The sequence below is a fragment of the Heloderma suspectum genome, chromosome 3 (genome assembly GCF_057233095.1).
Source record: "Heloderma suspectum isolate Gila_16-S chromosome 3, 16-S_ref, whole genome shotgun sequence".
Classification (NCBI taxonomy): Eukaryota; Metazoa; Chordata; class Lepidosauria; order Squamata; family Helodermatidae; genus Heloderma; species Heloderma suspectum.
In genome coordinates this window covers 201,530,044-201,544,296 of record NC_139460.1, presented here as the reverse complement: position 1 = coordinate 201,544,296, position 14,253 = coordinate 201,530,044, and the positions used below count along the sequence as shown (strand labels likewise).

Sequence of the window (14,253 nt, the reverse complement as noted above, 5' to 3'; positions counted from 1 at the left end):
TTCGTTTTCATAAAAGTTATTAAATATAAAGAATATATATTTCTGTTCCATCACCCAATGCTTTGGGTCACTGACACTTAACTCCTTAAGCTGGAGGAAAGGGGGGCTGAATTCTCCCTGAGGAATATTTATATAGTTTTGGAGTCCAATTCTAGATATTTGTACCAGAATATCTACTTGCAATCCACATAAAATTGCATTAGTACAGCAGTCAGTACATCCCATTCTAAAGAACTAGGTGCTGTTTCAACAAATCTTCAAGTCAGTTACTTCAGAAGAAACTGAAACAAAAAGAACCCTCTTGAGGGCAGAGGTACCCTACATCTCCATTTCCCCTTCATTATTTTTCTGCTTTTTTGAGCCAAGATTTGAGTTTACTATTTTAAGTTTGGTTGGGCACAGGCCCATCCCATTTCAGCACTGCCAACATAAGCAGTCGAGACAATGGCAGCATTAGCATCCTTTTGTTTTCACTCAAGTCAGCATTCCTCTCTCAGCTCCCTGATTAACAGGCAATCCCTCATTAGTACAATTTTAGTAGTAGCAACTGTCAGTTTTAATAACCCTAAATTTTGACACTATATTGCTCCAAATATAACATTCCAGCAAACAATCCAAATTCTAGGTTATGAACTCCAGCCTAGGTATCTGGAGAAGATTAAAAACCCTCAGACTAACAGACATGTATCAAAAGGAGGGATGCACCAATTTTGTTAAATCAGTTCTATCTATGTTTTGCAGATTATCACACGTTTTTCATTCCATCAACTCCTCATTGATGGATTCAGATTTATTTTTTACCAGAATGTCATTCTACTTGCTCTAATGTGCACTTGCACTAATGTGAATTAGTGCAAATACTCCCCCAAAGTGAAGAACTAGTCTGCAAGTCCGCAGAATCTGCCTGATTTTTTTAAAAAAGCTGGTTTGCTGTGAAATCTGCAGGTTGGATTCATAGAAATCCAAACTCATCTGAATCTGCTGCAGACTTCTCCGACATCCCCGATCAGAAGTACACTTGTTGTTGTAGCCTACTTTCAGCCTATGCAGACAACACAACACCTATGAATGGAGTGGGGAAACTGGGCCTGCCAGCCATACTGCTTGCTCACCCAACCCCCATCTAACTCCCCCCATGTTGGATGTCACTTTAACATAAGGGGCCTATTTATATATAGAGGGCAATCCAAGTAGTCCCAGCTTGCATAGTTGAGATGCCTCAAAATTGGGATGCAGAGATTGTGTAGATTTGGCCTATTATTTTTCTTTATAAAGCACCTACAATTTCTGTAGACAAGTACAGACCAGTATTCCTTCAGGCTTTAACCACCTCTGGTTATATGTAGGGTATTCCTGTTTTGGTAAAATCCTATTAATGCACTAGGAAATGCATGTAAAGCTTTGCGGAAGTCCCTAAAAACACCTGGCTGGCATGTATGTCTAAAAATTAAAGACCAAGCCACAACATTCACCATAGACTTAAGTTGGCTAAAGTATAAGAGATGTTTCTTACCTGAAGAGTAACTGAAGAATAAAAATTTATTGTTACATTTAACTGATAAAAGTTTGAAGACAGGTATATTTCCAGCCTTCCTCCCCAACTTGATTATTGTTCTAAACAAAGTACCTGGATAGCAAATGTCTTATCCCCAAATCCTGGAGTCATTCCCAAGAGGCTCATATATGATGCTTCATTAATGAAGTTCTCAATTCCATGGAAGACACCACGGCCTGTGGCAGATATACGACCATGTATACCACCTTGGCTGATTGGCTTTCCCGTGACACAGGCATGAGCATTAATATCCTGTAAAATAATTAAGAAAGCTTAGTTAGATTTTTCTATGGAAAATGATTCCTCCTAATGAGTTCTAGCTTCACTGGAGTTAAGACATCTAGCTACTGCTCCCCTAAACTAGCTCAATTTGCCACAGTACTGTGCATCCACTAAATTATAGACATTTGCATGACACAGAATGTCACAAGGACCTGCTGTCAAGCCAGAAGGCATGTGGCATGATTAACAGAAATACTGATATAACTGCCCATCAGGACAGTTACTGAATTACTTTAATTTCAAGTTCACCTCGACATATTTTAAAATCGATTTTAATTAGATATTATGTCATTGTGTAGTCAGTTCACAACATGATTTCCCTGACAAAGAATGACTTCCAACAATGATTTCCAGGAATAAGTACACCAAAGTGTTGAATGGATCACAAATGCCATTTGCTCCCTAATAATCATGCCAATTGCATCCCTAGCCAGCATCATGTTCTTAATATATAAAAACTGCTATATTTACATCACAGCCTCAAGTCAAATATTTTTGTACACAGAACTAATTCGCATGCCTTAGGATATAAGAGTTGATGATGACCTCTAGTTTAGATGAAAAGCAATTACAAAGGATAAGTCTATCGATGGTTATTAGCTAAAGGGAACCTCCATGTACACAGGCAGCATACCTCTGAATACCAGCACCTGATATGTAATAGAGGACAGCCACTTCCTTCATACCCTGTTTTGGCTGATGGCCATCAGAAACCAAACACTGGACTTCATAGATCCTGATCCGATTCACTAAGGCAATTCTCACGTTCTTATATTTAATAGCAAGTTCTTATGTTGCTATTAAATATAATAATATATTTTATTATATTTAATATAATAAAACCTGGGCTGAATGATCCATGTTCACAATCCTATATCATTCCAGTTGCATTTGAAATATAGAGGCCAAGTATGAGGATTATGTAATGGCACTGCCCCCTCTCATATGGCACCACACCTTCCAGGAAGCAGCTGTGGGATATCACCTGGCATTCCACTCCTTAAATTTATGGGAGCTGCGTGGAATGTGCCTTGTGTAGTTCATAGTCACAATGAAACAGTTTGGCAACGGTTCACTTATTGATTCAAATATTTTAAATACTATGTTAAGCCTAGATTGGCTAACTGCTCTAAGTTTCATTTAAAACAAGCTTAGATGAGAATTTAAGAAATCTCAATTAACTCTGCTTAAAATATTATCCGCTCTGGATATACTTTGAATGCTCTGCACTAACACATAAGAGGATATGAAAACTCTATAGGCAGTTTACAGCTAAAGCTGTTTAATCACTTTTAAAATAATCTGGAAATAGGAATGTAGAACTAATACAATTATTTGAAAACAATCAGTACAATCCTTCAACTTGTTAAAAGTCTGTGTAGATATCCAAGCCTATAAACAGCAAGTTATATACTTTTTATACACTAGCTAGACAGTTTTCACCTCTTTGTTTCGTATCTTTTTTTCAGCTTCTGCTTCCCTCATGCCTTTGAAACAGTTGAATCATGTTTCACTGCTCCCTCATCAAAAGCAAAATGGAGAAGTAGGCTGGCTAGTTTCTAGTTTTGCACACATTTGTATCCTTTAAACAAAGCATGAACTACGCAAATCAGAAACATGGAACTATTGCCAAAAATGGCAGTGTTGTGTCAAGTTCCCTGTCCACTTCTAAAACATGCAGTTCAACTTGCTTTGTGATCAGACAGCATTATAATAACAATGCCAGAAGGGGAGCCTATTCCCATTCTCACCAGTGCTCTGGACAACTTTGAACTTCTCCCATCAATAAACCTTTCTCTGCATTTTACAACTGCTTCATCTTTAATTTACTTTTTACAGAAACCCTTTAAAATTTTGAATGCTTTCTTCCTCCTGCTACACCTTGTCCTTGGAACATCTGACTCATAGCTTTAAACTATTTTCTTTTGCTGTCTCGTACAACATGCTCTATACACAACTAAGCATTTGAGTTTTTCCTCTCATTTCTCTCTCACACACAGAAACTGTATCTAGGATTATGAATCCATTGCCTTGCAACTGTCATGTTTTGGGAAAAGGGAAATGGTCATATTTTGGGAAAAGGGAAATTAAACAGCAACTGTTTAATGAATCTTGATATAACTCACTTCCTAACAGAATGTCACAAAATTCTACTTGAATAAGTAATGATCTATCGTACCAACACTTATTTGTTACAACTCTTTTGAATGCCACAAAAATCTTCCACAAATGCATAGGCATGCAAGCAAAGTACAATAAAGTTAATGCGAAACTACAAAGCTAAGATTTCTCACCTTAATTACATAAGGTTCATTGTCACACAGTTGCTCCATAAACTTAAGAAATTCTTGTGCAAATAAAGTTAACTGGATTTACAATTCAATTAGGCTGCACTAGTGCACCAAGTTTCAGATTAATTCTTTTAGGATAATATACAGCGTGAAACCATAACAACCGAGCTAAAGAATTTCCAGCTGATGCTTTAAAATGTGAAACCTTGCAATGAATTCTGAACTAAGTTGAGATTTAACCAGCATACAAGCACACCCCAGAAAAACACAACTCTTAAAAAGCAGTGTTTTGAGTTGCAAATAAGGGGGGGAGCTGTACAGAAGCATTGGCTTACTGACCCGAATACTAACTAGTTTGCTGCATTAAAATTTACTCTTCATTACAACATGCTTGTTGGCCAAGAAAGATTTAAAGTCTTGACACATATAATTGCTTTGTACTTCAGATATGAGGTTAGTTGAATCTTCAGTGCTTTGCCACCCAAGCTGACAAAAAAGCATGAATTTAATATAAGAGATAGAAGTGTGTAGCTTCAGTGAAGAAGTTACTCAGGAAATGGTTTCCATAGTAACCCTGAACAAGCAAAATGCTAACTCAGAGCAATCTAGCAAAAGGAGCTGTAGAATTATTCAACAGCTTCTCCATTCATGAATAATGGAGAGTTCTCAAAGGCTAGCCTGCTGTATCCTGAAGAAAACACTGCCCACAGTTGTGGTAAATCCTGACAGGGAGCTTGAACTTGCTCTGCCAAGATGCATAGTCATGCTTTCCTGCATGTCTTGTTATTTAGAGATGAGCAATTGTTAAATCAAAATTGGCAAGTAGAACAGTCCTGCATAGCATCTCATAAACATGATTATTTTTTCTATTCAAAGATATAAGTCTAACACCAATTGTGCTATATATGAACTACATATATGAATGTCTTCACACTGCTTTGAACCAATGGTCCATCTAGACCAGTACTATCTATTCCAACAAGCAGCAGCTAGACAAGTTCTCAAGCATAAGTCTTCCACCATCACTGGTAAGATTTCTTCCCCAGAACCTAGCTTCCATTTTCTGACTAGTTCTGAATGTTGGATCTAGGGGTTCTGGCAAAAAAAAAGAAAAAAAAAAGGACATCCCACAAATGTGGTCTACCCAGCCCTGAACTAAACTATGTAGCAAAAGGTCTTAACTTAAAAACACCAAAAAAAGAAGTTTATTTGATACTGCCTCTCCTCTGTGAATGAGTAGATTAGAGGCCTAGATCACATGTGCATGGCCATCACTTTATGATTAATATATCTAAAGGACTCTGCATATGCACAACTAGCATACAAGGGAACAGAGTTCAGCGTAGCCTTTTCCTTAACATACTACTTTTAGCTGATACATTACAGCAGGGGTAGGCAAATCTTTTGGGCCTTGCCTAACATTTGGCAATTTGAGAAACTGTCCTGGGCACCACCACAAAATGGGTGCAATGGTATGTGAGGTGAGGCAAAGGATAAGTAAACTGTCCAAAAAGACACTGTTTCTTCAAGGCAGAGGTGAGGTCTGAGCCCCAACACACTGAACTCCTTTAAACCCAGTTTTCAGCAACAATAGAAACCGATTTCACAGCAACCCCAGCTGCCCAGAAGAAAATGTGTTAATTAAAAGAAGTGGGAGGGGCAGGGTACCTTGGTTGGTGCCAAGAAAGGTGTCCAGTTGGTGCCCATGGGCACCATGTTAACTACCCCTGCATTAAGGAATAGCAGGTACATGATTATATACTGCATGTACCCACAGTGTATTTTATAACACAACAGTCACGTTTTGGGGGGATGGAATCCACCATCATGTGTACATGCTGTTGGGAGCTGCAACTGGCCCCCAGTCCTTGTGTGTACATGCAGTCAAAGTGAAGTATGGCCTGCATATTATGGAAACATTGTAGGTATTTTGTAGTTTATAGAAGGTATATCTGCTAGCCTCTATAATGTGTGACGGAGCCCTCATTTTTTGAAACCTCACAATCTTAGAATTAAGTAACAGACCAATTATTTACTGAAGTGAGGGGATTATAATTGTTTTATGATGCAGATTTTGCCTGTTTTGCACGTTCCGAACTAAGGTTGCAATCCTATCTATACATACTTGGGAGTAAGATTTATAGAACAGTGCAACTTACTTACAAGCAGACAAGGACAGGATTGGGCTGTATGCCTGTTACAATGCAAGGCAAGTCTTTTGCATTGTACATATAATAGGTACATATAAGAGTACCTATTACAGTGGCGCTAAACCTTTGAGATTACGGAAATAGTAGATTTTGCACAACTGACAGAAAGTGTTGGTTAATTTCGCCTAGGCCAAGCATGCACTTTCACTCAGAACTCACATAGTGTCCTATGGTGTTGGCATAGGTGTCTGCAATCCAGGACATCTCCCTCTCACCTGTGCTCATGTCAGGAGCTGGCACATCAACACCAGGCCCTGTTGGCAAGATTAAGACCATTAACACAATTTGAATGCCAGTACCGATTATCTGCATTTACAGCTGCTGAAGTGAGAACATAAAAACTTAGTGGTCAAATAACATGGTGCCTCTTGAACTGTTTTGTGAACTACTATGCTGATTTATTCTTTATGAACCATCAAAATTTCTTACAATGCAGCCACATTTTGGAGGCTGCTTGAAAGGCTTCTGAATTAGAATTCCTCCTGAACATCAATGCATGTGCACTGTATCATCCAGCAACAGAAGTGGAAGGTGAAGGGAAAGTGGAAGCATTGCTATGTTTGTGCATGCTATTTCACCACTATTCAGGACCAGGTTGAGTATGTGAGTGTGTGTCAGTTTGCTCTGAAAAAAGGCCTTTAGCACTTCCTTCAAATTTTCATCAAGGTTTCTGTATGAAAGTGCACTGAGGATTACTGGTGCATGGTTTAAAAATCACTGTATAGAGTGTTCCTGAAAAAAAATCTTTAAACAGCAAAACAAGGCAAAGAGATTCATTTCTAGACGTATTTTCCTTTTAGATAACAGCAGAAGCAATTGAGTTCTTTGCACTACTCTGCATGTGGAGACAAGGTGAAGTTCTTTTCACAGAGTGGTTTCTGCTTATGAGAAACTGCTCCAAATGTTCTGGGAGACGTATCACAAAAAGGGGAACAAAATAAGTCGAGCATGACTGCAAGTTCTAAGGGGTGTTATAAAGGCTGGAAAACACAGTATAAGATAGCTGTCCCTGGCATCCAACGCTCATTTTGGAGGACTATTACAAAACTTTGTTTTTGGGTTGCTATGAGGTGGAGCTTCCATTTCCTTCCTCAGCTTCCTTTGATATCGCCTCAACTTTGACCAGGATGAAAAGCTAACAGGGTAGTAGTAAACCTGCACTGAATGTCAAACTCACCAGTTTTAGAAAAGCTATACTGCTAAATTTACATAGGTGTTAGCTACTGGGTAGATCTTAAGAATACATAAAAAAGCAACTGGGGAATGCCAACATCCAGCAACTGGAACTGAACCATGAAGCAATTTTATCTCATCTTTAGGACCACACTGTAAAGCCCTGTTACTGGTAAGGTTATATTGTCTTTATTGTAGAGTGCCCACCTACGGGTGGGTGGAGAGAGAAGGGATGCGCAAAATACACCATGGGCCCTTGGGCTAAAGTGGAGAGATGAACTGCCTCCCCAGGAGTACAGAGGCTTCTCACTCTTGTTTTAAAGAAATACCATTAAAGAAAGACCATCTGGTTTTCACTTAGAAAAAAGTTGGAGGGGAGATAGACACAAAGATATTAGCTTGGATCCCAAATTAACTTAAGGAAGTTCATGGGAAAAAGTTTCCCATCCCCCTTTCTCCCCAGCAGCCCTCCCAAATCCCATCCCATCCAAGACTGATGAGGAGGATGCTTGGCCCAATCCCATGGAGAGGCTTTTCAGGAGGCACAGGTAGTAGCTACGGGGGAATGAAGGGGCAAGAACTTTCCTTCCATGAACTTCCTTAAGTTAATTTATCTTCGGATCCAAGTATTTATATACTTTTATAGAAGCAGGGGCAGAGAGAAACTTACTCTGAAAACATGAATTCAGACAACTACTGAAACGGTTAAACTAGTTTAACACAAAAGCTGATATCCACTATGCATAATCAAGCTATAGATCAAGTGCCACTAGATATTAAGTTAATTAGAATTAAATCCTTTAAAAGTGTGTGTGCATGCGTGCGTGCGTATAGAGACAATGGCCAGAATCCAAAGAGCTACTTTAGGCATGTCTACAGTCTTGGATGTGCCCAGTGTAATTTTTAAAAACTTTTTTCCCTTTTGAATGGTGGACCATGCCACATCAAACAATGTATGAAACTCCTTGCCATTTCAAAACAAGTTTGTCATGCAGCATAGGAGGTTGCTATTTGAGAGCCTGCCTAATGCACATGTAACTAGTCATGCACTTCTTTGGATCCTGGCCTGTATGTCAATAGCAAATAGACCAGTCTTTCCAACCTTAAGCCTCCTAATCTTGTTGGATGCCAAATCCCATTATCCCTGACCATCGGATATGCTGGCTGGGGATGCTTGGGGTTGTAGTCTGACATCTGGGGACTGAAGATAGGGAAAGGCTGTGCTAGAACATTAAGTACATCATCTTTCCAATATTACATTAGATGCCAGGTATCACCAATAGCAGACTGATGGTGCCATTAAGCTCTGGTTGTGAAGGTTCCTGAGGCATTTGTAGGGTCACTGTCATCAGATGGAATGCCAAGCAAGGGGGACAACTCATCTAATTCAGAATGGCAATTCAAAGGTTCCTGCATAAAATGCATCACTGTTCACAGCAAGTGTTAAACATTTCCACATTCCTCAGAATACTGGGGAAGTTACTAAATTAGTTTTTATTGTATAAGAAATATGCAGGCTGGCATATATAGCATTGGGTATGATGTGTGAGATTCTAGTCAATGTCCTGTTCAGCTACAAAGTTGCTGGAAAGCGGTAACTGGCAAGTCCAACTTCATAAACCTGTGTCTGGGCTATACCACTTCAGACTACAACAGGTAGCTCCTCATATGACTGGATGCTATTTCATACACAAGAATGCTCTGCACATAAGCAGGACAGAGGAAAAGCCAAGCTAGAACTCTTGGCCTCAACATAGTTTTTGATGTGGAGGTAATTTATTGAATAGAGAAGCATTTGATCACATGAGCCTGCAATCAGAAGCGGTACAAGCTAGACACAGGCGTATAACTTTACAGATTTGTTGGAATAAAGAAAACATAACAATTCCACATTACATACCGATAAAGCCTTTCTTTGCTAGTTCTATGGTAAAACGTCTTGTGATTTTTTCCAATTCATTATCCTATAACAAAAAAACAGTTAAGGTCCAAGTCACTAGACATCAACCATTATAATAAAATATTATTTGTTATGGTTTTACCAAGAAAAATATATGATTTCACAATACTTGTGTGTTTCTATCCCATCTGCCTATCTAGTCTTAGTCACATTGCAACAACTCAGTTTGTGGCAGCCTGTCATCCCCACAGTTGGGAAGACTACCGTTGTGAAAGGGAGCTAAGAAATACATTAAATAATAATTTTTTAAAATATTGTACTTCAGATGCACTACAGAAGTGCAGTGCAACTTCAGGGATGAACTCTTCCACCTCCAAGCTGGAGAGGAGGGTTAGAGCTGTTTTTCACCCCACTCTTCGGAGGCATCGCAAACATCTCAGAAGCACAGTACAATTGCAAGAATGATCTCACCTCTCTCCCCAGCTTCAAGCTTGGAGCAGGAGAGGGAAGCATGGGATTGTTCCTCATCTTGCAATAAGCTTGAGGAACACAGCAAGGTCAGGGAAATTTAAGCAACTGTTTGGCTAACAAGGCCAGCCAAAATTTGCGGACCCTTGGAAACAAGCAATATTAAGAAGTGTAAACTTTTACACAGGAGACTCTAAGCCACCTACTTGTTGCCAAATCTTAGGTTTGAATACTCTGGTTTTGTTTAATCTTTCCATGTCAAGAAGGTACAGAGTGCAGAATTCTACCCCACAATTACTACTGTCCTCCTATGGCGGAATATCTTTTCAAATCTGCCAACCTAAACATGCTTGTTAAAAACAGATTTCTGGAGAGTTTGGACTTACTGTATAATTCCTAGGATTGATCTTAACACCAGCCTTTGCACCACCGAATGGCACATCTGGAAAAAAAAAAAAAGTTCATATTTAAAAAACCATTGACAAGAATACAGAATAAGAGTGACTGATGGTGAACAGAAATATATATATAACGAGTCACTGCCAATGTTATTTGGTGTTTTTACATTGACATTAATTACAAAGATACGGAGATAAGACCTAGAAAGTGAAAAATGGAATTCTGCTCAAACAAGGTCAGTCTCCACAGATTCCAAATCTACTTTTCAGTTGGATCATCTCCTCCATGGTAGAGAGAGCAGCAGTAACACTGCAGGAGCCCAAGGCCCATTCCTAACCTCTCCCTAGGAAGAACACATGTATACAGATCAAGTGTGGTTTAAACACAATGTACAGATTTGACGTCCGTATTTTATAATTTTAGAGTACATTAACTGTTTAAGTAGCCCTGGAAAAACTAGTGGGGTTAAAATACATTGGGACTTACATCCAACTTTGTTATCTTAGGGAATAAAGAATTTGTCTTAGGCCCTGAAGCACCAGATTTCTTCAAGTGATAATGAAAGAGATGTAATTTCACGTGAAGTCACCATTTTTTAAAAAACACACCTGTGTATTCAAGCCTAATACTGATATGTCTAGGACATAATAGGAGTTTCAGGAATTTATGTTCTATTTCTTTTACAAACTAAAAAAACCCCCAAGTCTTGGTTTAGGAAGTATTTGCTCATTCACCAATCCAAGAACTACTAAATCTGTCCCTTACAAATCTTGCTAGTTAGTAAAGATGCTACTGGTCCCATGAACCCTCTCCACTTCCATCACAGCCCACTAGTTCACTGCTAAACCTGCATTTCTATTTATCTTTAGCAGAACACTGCTTCACTGAAAAGCACAAATGAAACAGGAGAACTGAAAGAATTTAATTATATAAGTGTATCTCTAGACCCTCATAAACCACTTGTATTTTAACGCAATCTTTTGAGATCTTAAGTTTGAAGATGACCTTAAGAATCAGCTTAAATTATTATTTATTATCAGCAATGACCAAGTAAGTATGTTCTTTTATAAGCATTACTTACCAACCACTGCACATTTGTATGTCATTAGAGAAGCCAAAGCTTTCACTTCATCAACACTCACTTCTGTGCTGTAACGAATACCTGTTCAGAAAACAATGAACAACATTAGTCACTGTTACATAGTAGGCCACTGTAACTTAGGTTTTTCATATGTCAAACAGAGATAAATCACAAAGACTTAGAACAAGTTTGTTATTTGTGCAGGAAGCACTGCAAAAGAATCTCTGGGAAAAGCTCCATGCAACCAATTTTGTACAGTTCTATGGAGGCAGATAAAAGAGACCCCAAATTTGTATGCATTGTAGTTACCCAAGTACTTGAACTGAATTTCCTTCCTTAATTAGTAGCAATTAGTAAGTATGGCAAGAAGCTTATTGACACAATCAACCCCAAGTATATGCGCCAGCATACGTATCCACAATACCCTGGTTAACATCTCTGTAGTTCTGGCATTTGTTTTGCAATGTTTCAGGCTCAACAGTTTGCTTACTCCAATTCAAGCACTTATATACAGGCACACCATGTTGATTGTTGGTGGATGGCTTGTCAAAGCTGCTGCACACTGAGTCAACATTTTCAGTGAACTATCCACCACAACCCCAGAAGTCAGTCACCCCCACTAGTTTATATGTGAAGTTAGATTTTTTGCCACGATGTGCATCACTTTAACTTATTTACATTGAAATGCATTTTCTATTTTAATCCCCAGTTTGAAGAGATCTTTTTGGAGCTCTTTGCTGTCCCTTTCTGTTTTAACTACCTAAATAATTTGGTATCATCCACAAAATTGGTCACCTCACTGCTTACCCCTAAATTTCAGATCACTTATGAACAAGTTTAAAAGAACCAGCTCCAATAGAGAACCCTGGGTGACCCCATTTTTTACATCTGTTCATTCATTCCTATTCTGCTTCCTGTTCTTTAACAAGTTACTGCAAGGATCCTAACACAATGCCAATGGGGACCTTCAATGGCAGCCACAAAGTTTTCTGCTCCCTGACCTCTTAAATTTTTTTTTTAAATTAAAAACCTTGGGAAAGGTTAAGGTAGTCTTTCTCTCCCTTTCTAGCCTCTAGCCTTGCTCTTTCTCTCCCCTCTACTCCTTTACCTTGCTATTTCCCCTCCCTCCCAACCTCTAGCCTCACTATTTCTCCCCCCATTCCCCAACCACTTTAGCTCACTTTTGACTAGCCAGGCCCCCACAGCAGCCATTATGTAACTAGCCATATCCTCCATGGGAGCCATTTTGTGGTGGTGCCTGCAGCAGTTTATCAAATTCCCAAATGTGCCCACTGGTCCAAAAAGGTTGGGGACTCCTGAGTTACTGATTCATAAAATGACCCATCCCCTTATCCCATGACTGCTAAGTTAGTTCAGGAACCTTTGGTGACGGTCTCTGTCAAAACCTTTTTGAAAGTCCAAGTACATAATGTCTAGCGGATCACCCTGATCCACATGCTTGTTGATATTCTCAATGAACTCTAAAAGGTTAGAGACAGGACTGGCCCAGTTCAGATGTAATAAGCCAGAACTCTTCAGAATTCTGGATTATCAGGAACAAGCAACCATACTGGTACACACTGCTTGATTGTTCCTGCATGGCTCCTCCCACCAGCAGGAATGGCTAAACAAACCAGGAAGCCTCTGTCTGTGGTTTGATTGGGTCACATCCAAACTAGGATCCCTGGCTTTTTGCTTTCCTAGTAAGACAGAATAATAAGCCAAGAACTAATATTGGTTTATGATTAGTTTTTAACAATTATTTCAATGGTTTTACTCTGAGTATGACTAAATCTAGATCCACCTTTATGTTTAACAATACATCTAGGTTTATCAATGTGGGCCATACCTTCAGAAGTGCCCAATTTGTCATTTTGGCATAGCAACAAAATCAGTGTGTTAATATACCTGGCAGACTTCCAAGTGCTACATGGCAGGAAGATCCTGGCTCTGTTATTGACAGTTCACTGCTATTTTATGTTTTCAGTCAAGCACACTATAGAAAGTACCTACTATTTTATGAAGCTGAGACAAATAGTTCCATTAGAACAGCACTGAAATTTACATGGAAGTTACGCAGTAAGGCTAACATTTCCTTTTCAGTTGTGTACAGAATGGCTATGATTCTCTCTAAAACCCTTAGACTAGAAGACAAGATGCTTTTCTATTATAAAAGGGTGAAATTACAAAATGACTCATAATCATGCAAAATACTTTCCACTGGAACCAGCACAGAATTTTGTTTAAGCTGAGGATTTTTCTTCCCCGGCACACCCCAACAGTAAGTTAACCTAGTGAGACCTCATGGTTTATTAACCATTTATTCACCTCCTTTGCAATGGAACAGTAGTGAAAATTATTTTGTAATCCTCAGCAAACTTGAAGAAGCCTGTAACTTCCCTTTGAGAGGAAGACTAAAGTTAAAACTAGATTAGCACATTTTCCTTACAGCTGTCTGCCTGTCTCCATATTGACACAAACTCAGATTAAATACTCTCAAAAATCAGTGTATATATGGGATGAAACAAGTTTGCTTGTTACCACAGCAACACCACAATGCAAACATCATATCTACTGATACTATCAAACCAAATAACCCAGGAAGACAGCAATAGGTTTGAATGTGAACACAAAGTAATGATTTCCTTGTCCAACTTTAAGCATTTATGCAAAGTGCTCAATTTTCTCCAGTTTCTCAACTAGCTAGAACACCCTCCCATTAAATTTTGGAGTTTAGCTTTAGTTTAGCTTGGACTGTTGAATGCAGCTTTATTTTATTCACCTTTTCTAGAAGAATATTGAAGTCTCGGGAGTCAGCCAATCCCATAATTTGGTCAGTTCAGGTTCATGATTTATGTAACAAGATTTACACAGTCCTAGACACTACTGGAGAT

General features: G+C 38.9%; 1 protein-coding gene across 1 annotated transcript in view; it reads right to left on the bottom strand.

Annotated features, from left to right (window-relative positions):
- GLUD1 (glutamate dehydrogenase 1) overlaps positions 1-14,253 on the bottom strand; it is a 33,926-nt gene that overhangs the window by 7,547 nt on the left and 12,126 nt on the right. The window contains exons 2-6 of the mRNA XM_084845324.1: positions 11,360-11,440; positions 10,266-10,321; positions 9,412-9,475; positions 6,498-6,592; positions 1,628-1,807 (exon numbers count right to left, since the gene is read on the bottom strand). Of these exons, the coding sequence (XP_084701450.1) occupies positions 1,628-1,807; positions 6,498-6,592; positions 9,412-9,475; positions 10,266-10,321; positions 11,360-11,440 (476 nt within the window). The remainder of the gene's footprint in view (positions 1-1,627; positions 1,808-6,497; positions 6,593-9,411; positions 9,476-10,265; positions 10,322-11,359; positions 11,441-14,253) is intronic.